The following is a 15,058-nucleotide window of genomic DNA, read 5'->3' as shown; positions in this document are numbered from 1 at the left end:
TTAGCTCAGTAAACATCTGCTTAAAATACTAAGTAGTAAAAATACCAGGTCATGGGCCAGCTGCTGGATGAAATGAAGCGTCTTCAGGAGAAGAGTGGTGCCACAAACGGTATCGTCATTGGTTTTCTTGCACTGCAAGCAGTTCATGCTCCTATTGGGCTCGTCTCGCACAGGACGAAGATAGCCAAGAACGTGCAGGCCTTGAACACCGAGCCGTTCTGCTGTCTCTTGTCTTGTGCACAGGAACTTTATCATCAAGTACTAGAAGGATATAAAAACAGCACAAAGATTTGGATTTAAAAGCTAGTGTGAATCTGGCTTTTTAAACACGAGTGCACATCTGCAAGGAAACTGCAGGGGGGTTGGGATGGGGGACAAGTCTTATTCCCTGTCAATCACCTCCGGAAGTTTAAAGCATTGAGCCTGAAATTCAGCTTAAGCTTGAAGTCTCCGCACACCCAAAGAAGTCACAGTGATGGTTCTGTGACCTCTGCAAGCATCTGCAGAGTTTGTTAATTCATTACCAGACCCATTCATTCTGCACCCTCTGCTCCTTTGGCTCTACAGTTACAGCATTTTTGCAAGTTAAAAAATTATTAGCTGCATTTAAAAGCAAGCAGAGGATCAATACCTAATATTTAAAACATTTTTCAATGCAATCTGTCCACAGTGTAGTACAGAACACAAAGCTGAAAGGAACAGCAAGTCCTGCCATCCAAATGCACTTGGTAACTGCAGGCTGGTAAGTCCCGGGGACTAGGGGTTACCCACACAACAGCAGAACGTCTTTGCAAGCAGCAGCGGTTTGAGGAAAATTCCCAGTTGACTATTAGCCATGCCATCACTTCTGCTAATTTCCACGGCACAGAAAAGGACTGGAGAACTTCTGCTGACCGCAGAAACAAGACAACTGCAGGGTCTGACAAGCAGAGTTCCCTACTTAAGCACTACAAATCAAACCCATACCCTGCCACTCTTGAGACAGAAAAGTCCCACATTCCTCAAGGAAATTAACCTAACTGGTGGAACTGCTTAGTAATTGTCCCTTAGAACAACGGCTGAGGAACCTGACTCTGATGAAATAAATGCTGTAACTGTGCAGTAGTTCATTCTTCTACATATTAGAATAAAGCAACAAATGTGTCATCCTTTACAGAAATATTCCCTCGTGAGAAACCCAGTAGTCTCTGCATTACCACCTGATATAGCACTGAATTGGATCCTGAAGCATCATTCAACTACAGTTATATATGGGTATATACAGAGAAAAAGAATAAAACTCAGAGGACAAAAGTCAAACCATCCTTTTAACTACAATTTAATTGGTTTTGACCTCTACCCAGAGGAGTTCTCCTTGCACATAAAAGAGAAGATTATTGCAACGGCATTACAACAGAGCGCAGAGACGAGCCTCTGCTCACCGCATGGGGCAAAGGATTTTCATGGTTTCTTACTTGGGAAATCCTGCACTGCTGCATTTTGACATCAACTTCATCCCATTCTTCTTCCACTTCAAACCAGCCAATAGGATCATCATCTCCCAAATCATCACAGGAACAGCTGCTTCTACACATGAAAGAATGGAACGAACTTGGTAAAGAAAAGGTTTAAAGAAACTGCAAAGCTGATGATATGCCACCAAAACAGTTTTTGCATGTTATGGTTATAAAGATGAGAGAGAGATGACAGGAATGTCACATACCCAAACTCCAACACATAAAAGGTAAGAAAATTAAGGAAGTCTTTTTAGTCATGGTCCCTAACCTTACACTGCTCCTAAGCAACAGTTCTGGAAAAGTAATTTAAAGGCTAATTAACGCATGACCTTCCTATAAATTGTCTGTTACCAGTGATCTGCACCTCAAGGTTTATTACATCCGTTTTTAAACAAGGCTTTACATCAAGAGGCTGCAACAACAGCTATATACCCATTTCCTCAAACACAGTGAACTGAGGCTCATTCCAATCAAGCAAGTTACAATTAAATGATATTTTTTAAGTCATTTGGAACAAATCTCAGTAGTCTGAGCGGCATTGCAAAAAGATAACATGTAACATTTATTTCCACATAATCATTATGAAAAGTCCACCCATACCTGTTTTTTAAAAACTGTTTGAATTCCCGCAGCTTCCATCTGTCATAGCTCTCAAACCTTTTGAAGTGTTCCTCCGCGTGGAACTTTTCCGAAGCGCTGTTATAAGCGAACACCAGCCCACACTGGGCCCCAATGGCACCTCTTCGGACCTAGAAGAACGAATCCACAGCAATGCCTTAAAAAGCTGACAATAAAAGGTGTTGCTTTCACAGAAACAAAACAGTTATGCAAAGCAACTAAATACTGATGATACTGATCTCTGGAATCGTGCTTTTTACCTAAAGAATATTAATCACATTTAGAGAAATGTTATGAAAAATTGTAACTCACTGAACCAGGATCTCATATATGATAATTAAACTACTGTTTGGGCCTTAAATAAATAAATTCAGCTGCAGAAATCTCACTGAAGTTTTGTCCTGATAACCAGATCTTGCTTCCAAACTAGATAAAATCGCACCAAGTGTTCAAATTACACTGGTGTCTCCAGAAGGAGTTTGAAAGACCTTACATTTCTTCTGAACTCGCTATATATCTTGAAATCTGCTATTCAAAGAGCTGAAAAATTATTTTATGTATAAGATACATAATCCTACAAATAAGTCCATATTCTTCGAAGACAACCATATACCGAAGGTTCACTGGCTCGGATGTATTACAAGATACCAACAAAAGAAATAGAAAATAAATGTTATGACTATATGCTTGTGGTATCCTGAAGCAACTCAGACCTCCATTCCCCACAGTTCCCGTGACTTACATAAAAGTAACACCCCAGAATAACACCATTGCATGAATGATTTAAAATTTCAGTTCATACCCCAAAGAATTCCAATTCAACTCTGCCATTAGGGAAAAAAGCAGAGGAACTACCTACCTTTATTCTAATCTGTGTCACTTGAAATGAAGATTCAGTTCCAGTAGAAAGAATGATACTTGCTCTGGTCTTCCCAGTTTCAGTGAGAAAACCTAAAGCAGCAGAGGGAACGGGATGAGGTCGGAGGACTAGAGCGCAAGCCGTTTGGGAGAGAATACTGGCATTGTGGGTACAGGGGGGAAACAAAACCCCTGTGCTTTTCCCGTGAAACGCTCATCAGGAAATGCTTCCCAGTAGAGGAGAAAAAGACCAGTTAAAAGATTGAGTCCTGTTACTACCCCACGGAGCACACACAGGTCTGCAGCCCGGGTCTAGCTACAGCTATCTCAAGAGTGTTTCCCCACTGAAGTTCACCAGTAACTCCCAAATGCTGCTTTGCCTTATGGCTCTGCTCTCTGCTCTGACTCCCCACTCCTCAGACTGCGACCATGGAACATGGGGAGACAATCCACAAAATCCCCAAAGAAACTCAAACAACGAACACGAGCAAAAGGAGGGGTAAAAAAAGCATTTGGAATGTGCCCAATGTTCTATCATCTCAGCTTTCATGGCACAAGACTACACGTGATTTTGCAAAAGAAGATTTTTTTAGGTGGTATTTCACTTAAAAAGGGGGGCAAGAAGCACAAATCTCTTCCTTCAGGTTGCATCCACTGAATAAAAACATTGCGTTACCAAAGACAGGCTTTAAAGGAAAATTAAGTCACATGCAGTCAGTGAAAGTTTCAATGATTTCTACCATCACTCTCCACCAACATTTGGGAAATGAGCAGTGAATTATTCATGACTTCACCCACAAAACGTGCTCTAGTATAATTTTCTTTGTGACAGCTCATTGCTCACTTCCACAGAGAATATCAATAATTTTCCCCAAAATCCAGTCTTTTCTTGGTTTGGTTTGACCTGGCAATAAACCAGCCCCTGAGCAATTCACCTTGTGGTAACACAGAATTTACATGTTGTTTTGGTTAGGTTTTTGTTTGGTTTTTTTCATTATACATCTTCCATATTATAAAAGCGTGGAGTAGTACCAAATACACCCGCTCCAGCACCACGGCTTGAAACAGCCTTTGTGTCCAGTGGGATATTCTGGATTTTAAGCCCAGGTTCTTACCATCCCCAGTCCATGGCTCTATGAGGAGGTTTTCAGGCCCTGATTTATCTTCTTTTCCCTTCACATCGCATGCTTGCAAAGTTAGTCGTAATGGTTTTCCTACGTAAGAAAATCAACAGGTTTATCACATACATAAATCCAAAATTCTATTTTCCAGTTTTAAGTTCCTCACACAGAAAACAAAAGAAAAAGAAAAAACAGCACTGTGAGACCTTTAACATTGTCAGACAAAAAATGGGGAAAGAAACTGGATGGTAAGAGATACATTCATCTAAAAGAGCTCAGGTTTTAGATACAGACAGGACAATGATAATCCTAACAACTGTGTGCACACTTTTGAATTCAAACACACCAAACAACACTCTCATCTTGCAAAAAGCAGCAGCTACTCTGGGAGAAGCAATTTTCAAAACTTTTGAAACTAAACACTGATACTACAGTTAAGAAATAATTCATGTATACTTTGGTGTGAGCCAAGAAATCCTGACATAAATATACTAAAAGGCAAACGGAGGGAAAATTTCTTCATAAGAGCCTAATGATTCATCACACAAGAACACTGGATACAGCAAAATCTTGCTGCCTGATGTCAGACCACGCACAGCTCTACGCTTAGGACATACTCAGATTCATCTATAAAAGATCTGTAAGTAGCTGCTAATGATGTTACATTTAAGACACATCTTAAATCTGTGCTCGTCTCTCTAAGGGAGACCATGTACTGCGGGTAAACAGACAAAAAAGTGTGTTACTGGAAGAATAAAACCCCTTGATCTCATTTGCCTTTTACACAATACAAACACTGGGTATAGGGGCCACTACATATAAAGTTCATCTTCAGTCCCTCAGGAGACGCCCCTGGGTTCGATTCCTCAATCAGAGGAAGCTGATCTAATCATCAATTTTCAGGGACACTCAGCTTCACAGGCTGCACCTTCTTGGTGACAATAATTTAAAAGTCTTGTATAATTTTAAACCCCAGCAGAAGTACAGGTAAAACCACTCAAAGCTGCACATTGTCGAAAGCACAGACAGTAAAGATCCAACAACGATTCGTTTACCGTATTTATAGAGCAGGTTCTGTCTAACTGTTGCCATGGAAGTGATAAGGGATGAAGCCTTGTATGGAGTGTCCAGATGATCAGTGATGGTACAAAGGGAACTCAGCACTTTAGCGACACTCCCTCTGGCTAAGGCAAAGGCCAAGAGTGTAAGTTCAACCTCTGGAGTAGTACAACAACTGGGGACAGAAGAACAAACAGCATGAAAAGAAAACTCAGGACGCTTTGTTTTTAAATAACGACAAATAATGCTCACATGGAAAAAAATCTAGAGGTGCCTGTTTCTTAATGTCTTTGAATTTTTCAAGACTAAAAGAAGAGCAGGGGAGTAAAAACAAGGTACGTTTGCTGCACAAATTCTGCTAAACAATCTCCACTACATCAACACAATCTCACCTTGTTATTCTTATGAGGAAGCTATCAACTTCTTCCAGAACATTTGGAGATAAGAAGCTTGAAAAATCTGTAGAGCCCGCTGTCAGAGACAGAGGCGGCATGTGCTGCAGGGCCTTCCTAGTAAAAGGGACAGAACAGAACGTCAGAAAACCAGACGGAATCAGAGAAAAGAGCCCTCTAAAATTAATGAGGCATTTGGATCTTCATCCTTTTTATGAGAGGTCTCTACAGTAGATTCTGAATGCAGAAAATCTATTTACACACAGGATCTGGTTGGAGGGTAAGAACAGTATTGAATTCTAGGCAGGGAAAGTTCAGTGACTGCCAGGTGATCTGGAACTGCAGCCTCATCACCTCAGATTTAATGAGGCAAATAAATCACAGAGTTTTGAATTAAATCTCTTGACAGCATTAGAAACAGCTTAGTGTCCAAGTAATGCTTCATTTTAAATAGGTCTAGAATGGAGTAAGAGCCCACTAATAAAGGGAAAACTGCTTTTAAATTCCTTCAGAACAACTACAGAAACTAAGAGAGAAACCTGTTAGCTCAGAGGAGAATCTTCGTTTGATTTCCTAAGATAATGCAACAACCCCTGAACACAGGAATTCATAAGCAGCTTCAAAGTCATTCTATCCAATACTAAAGTTTCAGGGTTTTTTATAATTCCAAAGACTGGGTTTGTAAATCCTGAATATATATTTTTATTCAAGACTTCCCCTTCACAACTTGTTTAGGCTTTATCATCTCAGGATCCAGATTACACTTCTAATAAATACCTAAACTGGAGCAAAACTCAGGTCTAGTACAGCTTGGAACTATGCACCTTCCTCAGATGCGAGCGTGTATAAAGTTATCTGAACCTTACAGAGGGTTCATAGATGACACAAATTAAGGACAGGCTTAACGGACTTTAGCCTGCAGTATTCATTAACCTCATGATGGCAGAGCTCGTAAGTGGTGGCATCGTGCTAACTAAGCTCTATAAACGCTGATGTGGGTGTGGAGTGATGCTATTAGGATTCCAATCCTTCAAGTCATCGAGCAGAAGCGTTTGGCACTCAAACACAGAAAACGGCCGATCGCCACGAGCGGACATCTGCACTGAGACACCCTATACGCCTGACTGCATCCCCATGTAAGGCACTACACAAGCAAAAATATGATGAAAATTAAGCTAAATTAAGTTCCATTCATAAGGGGAAGGTGTCCAGTATTTATAATCAATTACCAAAGAAAATTAATTAATTTTAGGCTTCTCAAAATTATTACAAGTCAAAGAATAGGTAAAAAAAAATGTATTTTTCAGTGTCTGTTCAATCCTAACTTAACAACTGGATTAGACAGCAGGAGAATTATACTTGTTCCAGTGCAAACAGATGAAGGAGAAATATCAGAATTTAAACAGTGTGACAGCTGAAAAGAGGCTTAAACACCTTAATGGAGGGAGTGGAAACCAGTTACACAAGAGATTAGTTTACTAAAGCCAAAGTAACACACGCCATGGAAGTTTGGTACTTACTGAGTATTTTGCAAAATAGTGTGAACGAATGCTGGGTTTGTTTCCATGGAAGCTGTCACCAGAGAGGTCAGCAAGGACCAGTACCAGATAGCGGAGGCATCGCACACAGAGACGCCCACCTTCTTCACTCTTTGATACCCAATGGCCCTGAGCCCGTGGATTCTGGTGTCACACCCATCACTAAGGCAACGCTTGATGTTTATCTGTACATCTGTCAAAACACAAAATAGAACTTTTTTCCCCCATTTCTTCTGCTGAAATTGATCTAGAAGACTCCAGATATTCAAAACAATAATTACTGCAAAACCTCTTAGAAAAACAGCAGTAGACAGGTAACTCCCACATACAGACAACTACACACATGTGCGTCTTCACCACGCACCCTGTGACAGCCTTTGAATGGCCTCTGTGGTGTTTTACGTATTGCCCACTGGGAAAAGACCAGTAAAAGACCCTCAAAATGGAATATAGATTATTACAGATGGTTTCACCAGTACGTCTTTGCCTACATACACAGGAAGTGTCTAGGGAGCGGTAGGGGAGAAGACAGGAGTAAAGGGTAAGGTCTAAAAGCAGAGTTTTAAGTTACATAAAAATTTTCCCATTAAGTTCCTGACCATTTTGCACAGCTCACATTGTCCCAGTCACTCCCGAGGAACTGCGCCCTTGCTACCCACTTCTGGGGCAGTGAAAGTTCAGCTTAGTGAAAAGAATGACGAGATAAAATTTCTGAAGTTGCAGAAACCATCTTAGGAAGGCGCATCTTTCCCCTGATTGGCTGCAATATAGCACCCACAGATCTACCAGACTTAAAAATAACAGTACGTAAAAACCCTCAGCATAAAACCTGCTTTACAAAAATCATCTGACCAACTTCAGATTTGGCTACCAAAAAAAAAAAAAAAAAGAAGAAAAAATAGTCGCTCAGAGGCAGATTTTTTGCTAGATAGTATCACCCAACACAGGCTTTCACTATGTTGGTTTAAAGTGGCCCAGTGTCTTCAAATTGAGAGGGTACAAGTGCATCTTTAGTCGTTCCAGCTCTTCAACCCTTAGCCTGAGTTACAGACAGATGCTATGAGAAAGATTCAGAAGATTCTCTCACAGGCTGGAAATTAAAATACAATTAATTTCTCTGACTCAAGGACAAGGTCAAAAGTTTCATTTCTAATGACAAACATTTCAACACACCATTTTATGATCTACCCAACCTTTCACCTTCAAAAAAGCAGCAAAACAATATACCAATGGTATCTTTATTGACTCACACATCTGACTAATGTTAGCGTTTTCCAACAGTGTTACGTAGCCAGTGATATTGCTCGGAATGTGAACATCTCGGACCTCCTGGAGACTGCTGGCATTCCTTCCCACTGCCACCGTCACCTGCTGTGGCATGTAACTCTGGTCATTGGCTGCCACCGCAATGGACAGGTGTCTCAAAACCACATCTGGCTTCATCTTTAAACTGCAAAGCAAAGATAAAGCAGTTCTTGCAAAGAGCGGGTAAGTCAAGCACTTCATTTTCAGTAAAGCATCACTCAGTTTCCACTTCTACAGACACAAATAAATCCACTGGAAATGACCTCACAGGCCTCACCACCCTGTCCTTATTTCGACCCAGGAGCCTTTCGCTCTGTTTCCTCTCCCCTGCCCTGCTGAGGAGGGCAGTGACAGAGCGGCTTTGGTGGGCACCTGGAACCAGCCAGGGTCAGCCCACCACAACACCCCACCGGCTGCAGACCTCACAGCCCCAGCGCTCAGCTGAGCGTGTGGCTCACCGGATCCAGTGGGAGCGAGCACTCCCATCCGACTGCCAGAAGGACGTCGTTTCGCCGTTCGTCATCTTGTCGATATCCGCGGAATTGGATGAGGTTTCTATGTGAGTATAGCACTTGGTGACAGACTTCAGCTTGTCCGACTCCTGATTCCCATTCAAGTCACTGGGGTATTCTGCAAAGAAAAGAAATCTCTCGTAACACCTTTCTTTTGCCCTTTATAATAATCACCTCATATAAATTAACTTGTTAGCACAGAACACAGCTCCTGAAGAACTGTTTCTGACAGGAACTAGAAGACAGCAAAGTTTTTTTTCAGATTAAATGCAATAATCTCGGTCTACCACTTGCAGTATGGAAACACCTACCTTGCCTGGGGTTCAATAGCCTTTATCTTCTTTCATTACTGGCCTAATCAGTGCTTGATTGTTATTATTACACCAAAATACAAACAGATAAGAGGAAATAGTAAAATATGATGGAGAAATCCTCAATTCAGCTATTCTAGGGAAGGGACAAAGCAGAATGTGTCCCCAAGTAACTCAATCTATTTCAACACAAGAGCAGAGATCTGAAAATAACAAGTGAAGCTGTGAAGAAAAGGAGCCATTCCTCTAGGGAGACCACCAGACTCTGACAGAGAGTAGATGGTTCACTATCTCCACCCCAAAACAATACATTATTTTTTAATACTGAACAGTCAACTTCAGAGAACATTCACCTTCAGAAGGAAACTAAGTTTCTAGCAACTAGTAGAGACACTTGAATGAATAAGGAATATCACAAGTTAGTAAGCATCACTCTGACTCAGGTCAGGAGAAAGATGAAGAACACCTCGGTGTGTTCCTCAGATTGCTGGGTAGGTAGGAAATCCATTTATGTGCCTCAGAAAACCAACAAACCCACCACAGATCAGCTCCAGAAAAAGTCATGCCTGTTGAAGATTAGAGCGTGAAGAAAGCTTTGTTTTATCTGTTTTATTAAGCTATGGTTACTCGGCCTTCCTGAAGAAAAAGCAAGCTATGCCATACCTCTCTCTTTCAGGAGAAGTCGATCTAAAGAATCCTTCATCACAGACGAACGCATAGTGCAGATATTGTTGAAGTACTCCAGCACTGGGTAAGGGATGGCAGTACTGGAAATCCGATTCCGGTGCAAGAATCTCAGTATCATCGAAGCATGAAGACTAAGACGCTCTTTCGATTCAGAAAATATATCAATAAAACCTAGAAAGAGACATTATTTCTATCTTCGTTGAAACATCCAACTTGAGCAAGTCATCATTTTCGCCCTTTACATCTCATTACTAGGTAAATCCAAATGAAGTGTGGGAGCCAATATTGGAGCTACAGCTCGAGTTTGCAGACCTCACAGCAGGACTGTGAAAGGTGCAGGCAAGTATTTTTGCCAGTTACTGGAAATGCCGGAAGGGGTTCAAGACAGTTACAAAAAACAACAAAAAAATCTTAGTTCTTATGCTTATTTTGCTGTCCCAGAAGTTCCAAACCCCTCAATATCTAAGTGAACCGGCTGCTGCCTGAAGAGCTCACATCGCTCACCCTGAGCTACCTTTGGCACTGTCGATTGTTCCTAGAGGTGTCTAACGCTTTCACCAGCTCCATAAGGAATTTGAGTCACAGTGTGCTGAGATGTCTAGAACACCACCCCATAACGACTCTGTTCTGACTATCAGCCAATCTATCAGCCAATTCTAACACTTCTGTTCTGATCCTCCGAGGCAAATTGTCTTTAGCTGCTTCTCATCAAAAGCTTGGAAGGAAAGTCAGTAACTGATATTTACCCCAGAAATCAAACTCTGGAACCTGGAACTCTCCAAACTATATGCTCTAAGATGTGAACCATGTTTGAGCAGGGTTTCAAATGCTAAGTAACAGTATAATCATAATAAAGCGTAGGACGTGTCAGCCAAAGCAGACTCAAGGAGGATTTACTCCTCAGGTACTGGACTAGCTCCACGCTCACCAAAATGCCACAAGGAACTGTCTTCTGTCTGGGAGATAAACCACACGAGACAAGAAGCTCCCCAGTCACACAGAGAAGAAAATGATGGTTATTTGTCTAACTGAGCTGGATGTAATTATACATAATTTTTCACTGACAGCAACTTCACTTGTTTTATTCCAGGGAGAACGAGCTGGAGTGTGGTTTTGGTAAGATTAGGACAAGCAACACTATTAAGGCAAGTTATTGAAGCAGCAGTCCTGATGCAGGGCAGGACTCAGGAAACCATTTGTTTTGTCACTCTGTTCTGATACCTGGAACTAGTGAACATGCTTGCAGCTGCCTGATGACATGGCTAAGCTCCCCCTGCAGATTAGCTCCACTGGAATTCTTGAGAGCCTCCAGCATATTCTCCACATCTACAGTGCCATCTCCTTCAGCATCAAATTGTGCAAAGGCCTGAAGAGGAACAAAAAAAAAAAAAAAAGAAAATTTATTTCAGCATATTTACTTCAAGCGGGAGCTCAAGGTATTCCACAGAAACCGTAGCAGTAAACATTACAACACCCCAAAGACTCCATTTTCTGCAGGACTGAATTGACGACAAGAGGAAACGGCCCAGCGGGAGATGTGCAGCCTGGAGCAGGTTTAAGACATTTGCACTGCCTTCCTGTAAGTCAGCTGTAGTTTGGGCTTAGAGACAGCACATCTCCTGTAACAGGGAATCCATCCAGCGACATCTGAGACCATGCAGAAGGTGCTCGCACAGAGCCCTGCAAAGCTCTTCCATTAACGAGGGAGTTAGTTCTCAAAGCCGTATCACACTTGTTACTGCCCCCTTCGCCCACTCTGCACCCGCTTGATTTCTTTCAGGTTTTTAGTACTTTAAGAAACTGTCCTCGGACCCAGAATATTATTCAATGTGTATTTCCTTCCTATACTGTTCTCCTACACAAAACACCAGTTTAACATAGTTTGTCAAAGTATTTGTGACAACAGTGGAGAGAGGTAGAAAAACTATTTTCTTCGTGTCAAAGCTTTATTAACTTTAACCTTCACAAAACTTTTTGATACAAAAAGCTGTGGTGAGCGCGTATAAAAAGTAACTCAGAGAGAAATGCATTTCACATCTTTGTACAAACAAAAGCACAAGAGTTTTCCTTCAGCTAAGCCTATAAAACAGAACCAAGCTTGTAAACGTCACCTTTTTTAACCAGCCACTTCAGAGAATTCACTATCCAGTCACACACTACTATTAAAAAAAGCAGCTATATTTTCACAATCATATTTAATTTTGAAACAAACTTTTGTTTAATTGCTAAAAAAACCCTGCATATAGCCCCAAAAGAATGCCATTATTTCAGGAGCATCCACTTTCCTCACGTAAACCGGGAACGCCCTTAGAGAACACACCTCTTTACATGCAAGACTTCAGTCTCTGGGCCCTGAACTTGGTATTTCAAGTTCAGCCACACAGCTGAGTCCATCCAGCCTCTAGGAACAGCCCATCTCACCAGGGTCAGAGCCAAGAGGTCACCACGAGCTGGGCAGGAGGAAGCTTATGCCCGAGTCCCCTGGTTTGCTACCCGATTATCAAACCTGATGCACCATTAAAGGCTCTATCCTAGAGAGGAGTAATCTGAAATGATTAGATCGAAATAGCCTTCCAATTAACCATGACATAATTACAGCACCGAAATGAGAGCAAAGTCCTCCGCAGATGACAGACCCAAAATGCTGCGGCTCAGCTGAGTGGAGCTGCAGCAGCACTTGCGCAGCACAAAGCTGGAGTATAAACTCTTACTAAACGCACGGCTGAGCCCACGTGGACAGGGAGCACTTTTAAAAAAGTTACTCTTAGCGCGCAGAGGAGGGGTGCTGGGCACCCAGATGGTGCAGGGGCCAGCGCAGATGACTGATGCTGGGCATCAGGTGGGTACTGAAATCAAAAACCTAATACCTTTGCTTGAGGACAGCAACACAGGGAACATAACTCAGTTGCCAAACCAATTCAATGTACAGTTTTGCTCCACCCCATTCTTGCCAACATGACTTTTTCTCCTCGTATTTGAAGTCAAACTGAGCAATTGCTAAAATACCAAGTGAACAAGTGAGCAAGTTTTGTGATACTCCTAGTGAAAACAAACCACACACAAGACAACAGGGCTGGATCTGCTGACAGCTGCTTTAAACCAATTTCTTTTACTCTCAGGTAAGGAGAGATGAGCACGTACATGTTTTTCTTTGCCTCTTAACGCAATATTCTGATATTTTACTTTGACACTCTTCCTATGATCTCTGGAGACTGCACTGACCCTAGAACCCTGAAACTCTTTTTTGACATTTCAGTATAACTTCAACTCTATATTTGACACAGAACACACACAATCTCTGCTGCCCAGACAAGCTGCCCTGTGCAAGGGACCATAAGGAAAAAAGAAAAAAATCAGTACGCAAACCTGTACTCAGAGCTTTCGAGTTGTGCTCATGACCAGGACCTGATATGAAAGCAGCAGCAGCTTTACCACAACCGTGATACTGCTGCTAAAAGCGTTAAGTCTAAGTACTTCCTCCGCAGTGGAACATGAAGAAACATAAAAGAAACATCTTTCCTGGGGAGGGAGGGATGGGAAACAGGGCACACGGGAAAATGCCCCCCTTGTCTCACAGGCAGCTCAGGGGCTGGCCAGTGGGACAGAAGGTCTGAAGCGCGACTCGGGAAAACTCCGTCACGCTCAGCAGAGCTGCAGCATCCCTGTGGTCAGTGAAACCACACCACGGCTGCTGAGGCACTAATGGACAGAAAAGGACTCGGAGGTTCAGATCGTCTAGAAAATAGATTTTGCATTGAAGCAGCGGTTCGTTCTGTCCAGCAAGCATTCAGAGCCCGTCTTCACAGGGCCCCCACAGAGAACAGACAAACTGAATGGGCAGATCAAAACTCAGTCTGTGTCCTATCCAGACAGGATTCTGTAAACGCTAAAAAGTGAAACCTACTCGCCTGTCACCCAGAAACTAACTTCTCATCAGCGTAAAACACATCCTGGAAATCTAAAATACCGCAGCCCAGGGGCTAGTGCCCATTATGGAAACAATGACACACAACTCCTAACTCCGCAGGTCCGGCGATGTGACCACATTCCTGCACCATGATACAGCCCTTGATAAGATTTTTCCACGCTCTCGGGAGGGGGGAGAAAAAAGGCCAAATCCAAACAACTCTATTCTTCGTGCAGAGAAGGATGTGCAATACGGACAATCCTCAAAATATTTCTGCAGCTCGCAAAGTTCTGCGGTTTGTATGAGCAGGAAGAGCCCCCATGGACTGATTTCACTCTCACTGATGCTCCAAATGAAGAACTGTTCTGTACTGGCTCCTGCGAAGGAACTGGAAATGGAGGCAGCGTTTTAGCAAGCGACTTAAAACAGCCTGGTATAAGCACACCTATCGCACAACGTTTAATCTCTTCCAGTTTCCAATAGCTAATAGGTCAGCACTGATTGCAAGGAGTGTACGTGTGATTTAACAGTCTACCGACTTATCCTGCTGCTCTGGAGCAACACAAAGACAGAAGGAAGTCACTGGTGAGGCTCAGGAACTGACTGCAGTAAGAAATTCAGACACAAGCACTTTCTCAACTGCGTGTGAAATTCCCAACAGCTTCATTTTAAACACTAGCCAGAGAGTAAAGCGAAAGCTTCAGTGTGCTCCAGATCCCCTCCCACAGCAGAAAGGAACCTCACTCTCTGCTACCATTAAAACCACGCCTTAGGAAGTTCTGTCTGTGGAGGGGGAACTCTGCCACACAACTTTCTTACCAGTTTCCCTAAGCTCTTACTTTACAGTAAGTAGTGGGATACTCGACAATTCCACTGCTGATTTTGAAAAGCAACAATAAAATCAAGTCTGGTGAACTCTGAACTACTTCTTAACGGCATTTGCAAGGCACAGGAATTACCTGTACAGAATTCCTACTTGTGCTACCACCGGCTGCACTAGCAGCAGCAACGGCAGAAACGCAGTCAGAAATAGTCATCTTATTCACAAACAGCTGCCGAGCACGATCGCTGAAAACAGGTATCTCGAAGCTGACCACCTGCTTATCAGTCGCTGCAGAAGCCTCCGGTCTGGCCTTGCTCCGGTTACCAGGAAGGGGTGACCGGGGTCTCCAGGACGGTGCGGCGCCGCCACACCGAGGGCCCGGGAAGACCCAGCGGTTCGGGGAGAGCCACCCCCAGCAGCAGCCGCCTCCC

The 15,058-nt window shown here is 42.7% G+C and overlaps 1 protein-coding gene across 1 annotated transcript in view; it reads right to left on the bottom strand.

The window, feature by feature from the left end:
- Window positions 1–11,263, bottom strand: part of ZZEF1 (zinc finger, ZZ-type with EF-hand domain 1) — a gene marked incomplete at its 5' end in the record, with an annotated part of 50,907 nt that extends 39,644 nt beyond the window's left edge. Inside the window, 12 exons of the mRNA XM_010133442.1 lie at window positions 46–261; window positions 1,455–1,566; window positions 2,097–2,245; window positions 2,974–3,065; window positions 4,088–4,186; window positions 5,149–5,327; window positions 5,545–5,661; window positions 7,065–7,275; window positions 8,333–8,532; window positions 8,846–9,017; window positions 9,874–10,068; window positions 11,119–11,263. Of these exons, the coding sequence (XP_010131744.1) occupies window positions 46–261; window positions 1,455–1,566; window positions 2,097–2,245; window positions 2,974–3,065; window positions 4,088–4,186; window positions 5,149–5,327; window positions 5,545–5,661; window positions 7,065–7,275; window positions 8,333–8,532; window positions 8,846–9,017; window positions 9,874–10,068; window positions 11,119–11,263 (1,887 nt within the window). The remainder of the gene's footprint in view (window positions 1–45; window positions 262–1,454; window positions 1,567–2,096; window positions 2,246–2,973; window positions 3,066–4,087; window positions 4,187–5,148; window positions 5,328–5,544; window positions 5,662–7,064; window positions 7,276–8,332; window positions 8,533–8,845; window positions 9,018–9,873; window positions 10,069–11,118) is intronic.
- Between the last annotated feature and the right edge of the window lie 3,795 nt (window positions 11,264–15,058).

This window comes from Buceros rhinoceros, unplaced genomic scaffold, assembly GCF_000710305.1.
Source record: "Buceros rhinoceros silvestris isolate BGI_N320 unplaced genomic scaffold, ASM71030v1 scaffold20213, whole genome shotgun sequence".
NCBI lineage: Eukaryota > Metazoa > Chordata > Aves > Bucerotiformes > Bucerotidae > Buceros > Buceros rhinoceros.
Note: the sequence above shows the minus strand (reverse complement) of the source record. Positions and strands in the feature narration are given on the sequence as shown.